The sequence below is a fragment of the Aulonocara stuartgranti genome (genome assembly GCF_965226115.1).
Source record: "Aulonocara stuartgranti genome assembly, chromosome: 4".
Classification (NCBI taxonomy): Eukaryota; Metazoa; Chordata; class Actinopteri; order Cichliformes; family Cichlidae; genus Aulonocara; species Aulonocara stuartgranti.
This window is the reverse complement of record NC_138942.1, coordinates 17,275,871-17,284,996: the sequence shown is the minus strand read 5'-3', so window position 1 is coordinate 17,284,996 and position 9,126 is coordinate 17,275,871. Positions and strand designations below refer to the sequence as shown.

The following is a 9,126-nucleotide window of genomic DNA, read 5'->3' as shown; positions in this document are numbered from 1 at the left end:
CGAAGAACGGGCCCCTGAACACAATGTTTTGACGGATCACAGAGATGTCATGTATTTAAAAAACTGTCCACACAAATGTTTTGCTCTACTTCATCAAGCCAGAATATATATATGTCATATATATAGACAAAGTGGAAAATGTTCTTGCAATCACGTCACACAGAATACCTCAAGGACACAAACAGTCTATCATCAACTAAATAGGTGTCTAGAGCTTGAAAATCTAATTCATTTCCTGGATTGAACAGGATCCAGTCATTGTCAACTGCCACTTGGTAATCATGGAAATGACATTCATAAGTGCGAGGAAGTAACAGTTTCCCACACAATACCCAACAAGTATCAACATTCAAAATATACTTGATTTTAAAGAATATAGGTATGGCTTCAGTGTGTACATGGCCAACTACAAAAACATCCTCAAGTTCATATTTGACACTGCTGACAGATATAGCAGACACACGCTGAAGCACTTTATCCTGAAAATGCACATCTGTAAAACTCGCTATATTTTTGAAATATTGATGCTTGCTTTCATATCTCATACACCATAAAGGGCGAAGAGGACCATACATCAAAATCAGCCTTGGGTAGTGAATAAGGTAGTGACACTTGGGTGTTAAAACATTTCCAAAGACTTTTGTAGTCATTTCAAGAAATTCTTGAATAAGCAGGTTTAAATAAGCAAGCTCATCTTTTCTCACATTTGTAGCCATTACACGATCTACGATTTCTGAACATAATAAGAACACATGCCAATATGGAGTGCCAGGTGGAACATGGGGAGCCATTAAAAAAGGCAAGAGCCTGAAAAGGCACCATTTTTGACTGGCTGATCCAACTATGTTAGAATTTCGAAGCATCTTTTCCGTCAGTGGCACTGGTCTGTTCGGCTTGTCATTCCTCCCAAACTTCACATTTTTCAGCTCATCATTGATTTCATATATGGTGATGTGCTTTTCCCTGTGAGCTTTACAAATAACCAAGTTCATTACCAAAGGAATAACCCCCTCCAGCAAGTCGTGCATTACATCTGGGGGAAGAGACTGGGTCACATCAAAATAAGGCAGTGCATCAAATGTACAGTTACCATACACACCGTACAAAGCAGCACTCTCTGGGTTGTTTTCCACACAGTTTATGTGGTACTCATGTACTTTGGTTGTTCTAATAACAAAATGGTCCTCACAAAAGTGCTGTTGTATCTCCGAGTGCGAGGCCATACAAAATCGGCATATTCTGCCTGTATTGAAAGACATTGAGAAACGCCCAATCATATGAGCAGAAAGGTTGTCGCATGAAATGGTAGCAAGAGCAGCATGAACTGTGTGCTCTACTTCATCGACACAGATAGTGAAACCCTCTGTGGACAGCATCTTCAAGTCAGTTATCAAGGGCTGAAGTATAGTTTCAAGCCCACACTCTTTTAAATGTGAATGGCGAACCAGTAAGGCTAAATGAATGTGACTCAACTTTGAGCGATGTTTTCCACTTATGTTTCCTATAGTATAATAAAATGCACAGATTTTGTATTTATTTCGTTTTGCACCAAGTGGGTTCACAATTTCAAATTCATCTTCATAAAAATGAAGTCTTAGAGCTTGAGGATGGTCTTTGAAAAATGAGTGGTCTTTAAAATACATGCCATCTTTGTAATCAGTCAAAACATCATCATCTTGATTTCTGTGGTTATCCAGAACAATTTGTTCCCACACATCCTCCACCTGACAGTATTTGTTTAATACCTGTAGGATTGGAACATACGAATAACTACCAATTTTCACACCAGAATGGTCTCTTACTGTGTAACTGATAGGTTCTGTCATGTTCATTTTTGATTTGCAGTGTTCTTTTATCATAAATGGTGAACGAATTGAATCACATGCTTTCTGGAAAAAATCTGAAGTAGACAAAACCAGCTCAAGTTCTGGACAATCACTGAGGCGGAAACCATGTTTATCCAAATGATAACGAATAAACGAGTCGTAGTTTTCTTTAAAAAAACACAAAAGAAAACTAAGATCATCAACGATGTCTTGCTGAACAGAGTGTGGAAGGTTATTTTTTTCAGTACATTTGAGAATAAAGCTAAATAAATGATCTCCTAAATTATCAAGCAAACTGTCCATACTAGGTGGTGTGGGCTGCTGAACTGTGTGCGTCTCGTCTGAACTGTGTGTGTGTGGGTCTTCAACCTCTTTGTGTGCATGGTTTTCAAATCCATCTTCAACCTCAAGGCTATTCAAAACAGAGGGTTTGTGTTTGCGATACACATGGCGTCGAAAAGAGTGATACTTGGAAAAAGCTGCCTGGCAGTCATTTATTCCACAAGTGATGCTGAAATGAGGCTCATGTGCGTGTACTAACCCAACATGTATAATCAACTTCCTCAGAGTAAATGCCCTTTTTGAACATTTTGAACATTTGTGGAGTGGGGGCATATTTAATAGAGTTGGTTAAGTACCCTGGCGACACTTACTGGCAGGGGTTTGTCTCCCTGGTCTCCTATGTTGACAATGCAGTTCTGAAGAAAGACAAGTGTTTTCTTGAAGTATGCAGGGTAGGTCATGTTGAACACGAAGAAGGTGGAGAATGCTGAGATGTAGGCCTCATCCAGCGAGACTTTCTTCAGTGGCAAATCCTTGGTCATTTGAAGAACATTTTGAAGAACAGCAGTGAAGTTTTCGCTAAAGCGGCGACAGATGTTGTCTTGGCAGGGATGCATTAAATCAACCTCATAACACAACTGGAAATGAAAAGAGCAGAATAGACAAAAGAATGACATTTTACATTGAGGATTTAAATTTTTGACATGTTTAAAGACACAGACTGGAGATAAATGTAAAGTGCTTTAACCCGTGAACAAAAATTCTAAAGATAATGAACAGATCGATTAATCAGTTAGTACAGAAAATAATAATCAGATTTAGAGACAAAAAATCATTAGCTGTTTCCCCAATCATCTTAACAATTCTTACCCCTGCAGATGTCCCCAGGAATGGATATCTCTTTAATAGGTCCACAGTACACATTCCTTCAGCTACCTCTCGACGTCTCCATGCAAAGGTTTTTGTCATGCGGTCTTTCACCAGTGCTGTGTCAGGATGTAGCTTCTTGTGCTGATCATTTAGCACCTTGATATGAGCATCAACGGAGGCTGTATCTTCCCCCACAAAGCACGAATCCTTTGTCAAAACAGATATCAGTATTATCATAAGTAAAATCTGATAAGTTAATGTTACTCGAAATGCGGTAATTTGTACACCAAATGCTTTGAAAAAAATGCAAAAATGTTGAATAGGAATTGCAAGTTGAGCTGACTTTTGTTAAATCAACTGTGAAGTTCCTTTTTCTATGTTAATGTTATCTGTTAACATGTTTCTTTCAATTAATGTTTACTTTTAGCTTTACAGTGAACATAATAAGACTACATATGTTACCTTAGCTCTTAAAGGCTGAGGGTGTGAGGACTTACGAGAGAGGGCTTCAGTCTCTTCAGACAGGAGCTGCTGGATTCCTCTGTGGTCCGATGTTTCTGCGTGCGTCCAAACTTTTCTTTAACCCGGTTCACTTCTTCGTTGCTGATTAGGGGAGCCCGTTCTGCTTTGAACTTTCTCTTGAGTTGGCTGTGCCAGGTGTCCTAGTTGTTTCAAATGTATATAAGTAGTTAATTATGCTTACTTTATATTAATATAATCTATAAAAGAAACAAAAAAGGAGAGGTACTCACATAACCATTTCCGTGTACATCTCTTAAAGGATACTTCACAATCAGGGCTTTGATTACCTGGATGTAGTCTGAGTGGGTTGGGTACCTGTTTCAAACATAAGAAAGACAACCCACAGTGCACTGATTACTCTTATCCTTTCCTGGGGGCTTTTCTGTTCTTCAATTCTTCTAATCATATTGTTATTACCGTAAATAGTATGTTGTAGACCAATGTCAAATCAATGTAGCTAAAGTTGATTTTAATTTTTTAAAAATGGGCGTGGACAAACAGCCACATCTCTCCCAAACTTAATAACATAATAATAACAATAAGCTATCATTGTGAATCTGTCTATATTCCCCAAAAGGAAGTTACAATTAATTCTCTTGATTAATTGTTAATATAAATTAACTGGTAATATAAAAATGTAAGTAAGTGTACTCCCTGCACAGAGCTTACAGCTCTCATATTCGAAAATCCCACTAAGTAGGTGGAATGGTACAAATGTGTACCTTCCATTGTTTAAAATCCCTTTGAGCGGGAAACAAGTTAGATGGGATAAATTTTGCTTAGAAAACGATTTTGTTAATAGCTATATTTACATACTAGCATGTTTTGAGAAATTATTGATTTTTTTACATTGTTGTACACGGTTCGACACTATTTATTGATAAAACACTCGAATACGGCGGGCAGACAGACGTTGAACATTCCACCAACAGTCTAAATAGTCCACATTTGTACCTTTCTTTGTTTAAAACTTAGCTAACTGCTAGCTTTCGCCCATGTTAAATCTAGCTCTTCGGACTTTTGCTAACTCTACTGTAAAATTACACGTTGTAATTTTTATAAAAACACAAAATCACACCCAACTTACCTCTAAATCTTTGCGCCTCGTCGTCTGACATCAATGCCTTCTTCCATCAACCTTTTAAGGAGCTCCTCCGTGGATAACCCCCTGAGAGTCATTTTCTGTGTCAACGCTAGTCAGCGCGGAGGCGGAGCACTCATCACTGCTGCCTTTTCGGCCTTTGGGATTAATGCGCGTTGCGAACTTGACACATGAAAATACAACATTGTGGTATTAATGCGCAGTTGTTTAGAAACCGTTATGCTGTCTTGGCGAACTATATTTGTAACTTACAAAATGTAGTCACCGTAACATAAAAATCTGCTTGACATTTTAACTTCCAAAGAACCTCGGTTTAACTTGATGTTGCAAATTCCATAAAAACCTCACAATTAATGAACAATTCTAGGATGTAGTTAAAGCAAAAAAGTAAAGTCCAAACATAACAGTAAAATGATTTCACGTTTTTGAAAGATTTAAAACATTAAAAAATTATAACTGGAACTTAATAAAATGGAAATGGACCAGTTTTTTTTAACATCATTTGGTTGTGCCTGCATGTCATTGTGTGTGTGTTTTTTTTAAATATAATTTAACATAACTTACACAAAGGTAGGTTACAGATATTCTTTGCATCATAGGATAATTTACGTACAGAGGAGAGGACCAACAGATTTGATTATAACATGTAGCTTTTATGAGCACACTCACATCTCATATGAATTTTACAATTAACCAGGCCCATCCAGATTTTCCCATGCTGACCCATTACCACATTCTGCCACTGCAGTACAGGTCAAAATGGTACAGATTTGTACTTTATTTCAAATTGAACCTTTAAAGGGGCATTTCTGGACTTTTAAAGACCAGTATTGTACTTTTAAGGGAACATTTTAAAAAAATGTACCTATAGGTACAAAAATGTTCTTCTCTCGTACCTCTATTTCTGAGAGTGTGTAATGTGTTCTAACAAAATAATCTCAGCATTATATGAATCATAGTTTGAGCTTGCTTGTAATGGGACGTATCTGGCCATCTACCTTGGTCCCCAAGCCATGCTCAGTTTAAGAGAGACACGACCCCTGCTCTCTGGGATTGTCAGGTTTTGACATACAACCACAGCAGAGCAGCATGTGTTTGATGTGTAATCCATTTCTGGAAGCAGGAAGATGTTATTTCCTTTTTAATATGAGGAACTTATTGTGTTCCTGTGTGTACCCATTAATGTGAAAAAGCTAGATACTGACATTTATGTACATGTCAAAGAAGATGGAAAAAAAATCCTCAAAGAGAGAATCCATTGTCAGTCGCTTGGGAGAGAGGATACATATTTAACATGTTAATCCAGAAATAAGCGGCAGAAAATATTGGAAGACCTGTCACTTTTGTATTAAAGATTCTCCATTTTATGAAACATATATGTATTCTTCTCATTTGTTATAATCTGCTATCCCATTCAGCTCAATAAATTCATAAGACCTTTAGCTGGTTGAATGTGAAGAATGCCTTATTATAATCCCTGGCAGAGGCATTCATGAAAGGTAGCATTTGTATTCAAAGTCAAAGTGCATTTGCCATCAAAGAGTTGTATAAGAAATCCATTTGTGTCTGTACTTCATTTAGGTAATAGAAAGATAGGGAGGAGTGAAGATTAAGGGAAGCGAATAGAGAAGAAGAAACGTGAGATAAAAAGTAACCTCTGGGGATTAGCACTTTCATATAGTATGCTCACAGCAAGTTAACAATTTAAATATTACTTTCTCCGTTAGCATTCATTCTCAGTCATTTTGTGCAGATGTATGTGTATATGTACTGGTGGAACTGCAGGAAGGTCTTCAATATGCATGCTGAGCTGCTGCTGCTGCACCTATTTAGCATTTGGAAAAAAAATAAAGTACTGATGAAGGCAGCTGCCAACTTCTCTTCACTGTAATGTATTTACAATGGCAGACTAAAACACACAGTGGCATCAAGCCAGTGGAATTCTTGTTTAAGGCCAAGCATTGCTCCCAGGATGCATTAAGATGGAGAGTTACTTAGTCGTTCTGACACTTTGTTCTGACCTAAAAGTCATCTTAGACTCACAGTTATCTTGTGATTGGTGAACTCTATTTCAGCTTTAGGAAGAATCACCAGACTTACAGGAGTGAAGATTCATAAATATGCACAAACATGGATCATTTATAGATTCATGAAAACAGATTTTACATTTGCAAACTATGCATTCTTTTGTTTTAGTTTCCAGCTAATTTAATTCGCCCCTTGCCTTTGAGGCCTTTGAGGTCTTATGATACTTTTTTAGCTTTATAAATCCTTAATCCAAGATTTCTAAATTAAACTCTGCAAACCTGCTTCTTGAAGATTAACAGAGAAGTTTTCACATCCTCACTTTCTTTTAAACTGTTATATAATTCTTCACTAGACAACATAATTTGGCGAGTTGTAAAACACTTTTAGTCATTGATACCAGTACAACAAAATTACATGAGTCACAATATCAAAGCAAGACGATTATCCTACATACTTAAAGAACTCCTTTATTAAAAAAGTTGATTTAACCTCCTAGGACCTGGCATCCACATATGTGCACATCACATTTTCGGTTGTCTAGACAAAAATACAAAATTTTTGCTCTACAAGGACCTGATATCCACTTACGAGGACATTATACTGTCGCTGTCCTATTGAAATTTCAAGCGAATGACTTCATATATGGATCTCATTTTTCTCAGAAACAAAAATCAGGTAAAACAAAAGAAACAAAAATTACGTAATTCTTTGTTTTTACATTCATCAGGTTCCAATCAGCCCAAATAGCAGAGAGAAATTAAAAAAGCATTCCATGAAAGAGTTAGGGTCTTCGGAGGTTAAGTCACTAACATGCAGATCATGGCAGGTTACAGATTGAAATGTCAGGATGGTTGCTGTAAGGCACAAAGTTAGCTAAATTATTTTAGCTTAAGCATTTGAAACATAATGCTAACCCCTGTAGCCATTTTACCCTAATGCTGGGCATACACTGTGCGATTTTTGGCCCATTTTGAGCCGATTTTTCAGTTGTGCGACCGTTTTGGGGATCGGCCCGAGTTTCGCCTTCATCGTGTGCCGTGATTTTTGTAGTATACGTGGGGTAACGAGACGCGATTAACACCTCACAACCAGCTCCCGATTATCAATCATTTGGTCGAAAGAAAATCAAACCTGTTTGAAATCCTGTCGGCCGTCGTGAGGGTGTCACTGCAGCCTCTCACACTGCGCATGCGCAAACACAGGAATGAAAGTGAAAAACGGAGCAGCACGGCAGTGCAGCGTGTGATCTGGACACAAGCGATGAAAGCACAACTTGTAGAACTTTGGCAAGCTCATCTCAGCCTTTTCGATGTGGCCTCACAAAATTATCACGACCACAACAACCGTGAAAAGAGTTGGATGGACATTGTTGCTCAATCACAGCTGCCTGATCAATGTTTTTCAGAGAGGGAGAGCGAGCGACAGATTTTCTGTTATAACCTTCATGTTATGGATGCACAGTGTGAGCACTCAGGTTGCATCAGAGCATCGGGCCGTATAGTGTGAGACCCTGCATCGTGACCTATGAACTCTAACTCCTGTGAGTCAATCGTACAGTTTGAGCAGGAGCTGAATAACGCGACTGAAAAAAATCCCACAGTGTACGCCCAGCTTAAGGAACATAGCTGACTTTACAACAGTGCTCTAATGCTCTAAAATTGGTAACATATATTTCAGTTACTGGATGTTGAACTGAAGCTAAATCAACTTGAATTCTTATGTCACGTTTGCCATGAGGCAAAGCAGGACTAAAGCTCAGGACTGCTTCAATACAATGAATTTATTTACAGTGAAAAAGCGTGACAACAATCCCAAAAACTCAATTCCACAGCAGTGTTCCGCAATAACTCCTGATCCCAGGAGGCAGTACACAGGAAAAGGCAGGTAGGTTTCTTCACAGATAGCAAGAGATACATATAACACCAGTGACAGGGACACACTGACTGTAGTCATTCAACCATTCAATACCGACTACAGGGAGTGCAGAATTATTAGGCAAGTTGTATTTTTGAGGAATAATTTTGTTATTGAACAACAACCATGTTCTCAATGAACCCAAAAAACTCATTAATATCAAAGCTGAATGTTTTTGGAAGTAGTTTTTAGTTTGTTTTTAGTTTTAGCTATTTTAGGGGGATATCTGTGTGTGCAGGTGACTATTACTGTGCATAATTATTAGGCAACTTAACAAAAAACAAATATATACCCATTTCAATTATTTATTTTCACCAGTGACACCAATATAACATCTCCACATTCACAAATATACATTTCTGACATTCAAAAACAAAACAAAAACAAATCAGCGACCAATATAGCCACCTTTCTTTGCAAGGACACTCAAAAGCCTGCCATCCATGGATTCTGTCAGTGTTTTGATCTGTTCACCATCAACATTGCATGCAGCAGCAACCACAGCCTCCCAGACACTGTTCAGAGAGGTGTACTGTTTTCCCTCCTTGTAAATCTCACATTTGATGATGGACCACAGGTTCT

The 9,126-nt window shown here is 37.9% G+C and overlaps 1 protein-coding gene across 1 annotated transcript; it reads right to left on the bottom strand.

The window, feature by feature from the left end:
• Positions 1-2,218: 2,218 nt before the first annotated feature.
• On the bottom strand, positions 2,219-5,617 carry LOC309705656 (sterile alpha motif domain-containing protein 3-like; the record flags this gene model as incomplete). The annotated part of the gene is made up of 5 exons (XM_082531581.1): positions 2,219-2,746; positions 2,979-3,185; positions 3,476-3,640; positions 3,731-3,815; positions 5,601-5,617. 5 exons carry the CDS (start codon positions 5,615-5,617, stop codon positions 2,444-2,446), a joined length of 777 nt encoding a protein of 258 aa, XP_082387707.1. The 3' UTR covers positions 2,219-2,443.
• Positions 5,618-9,126: the final 3,509 nt, after the last annotated feature.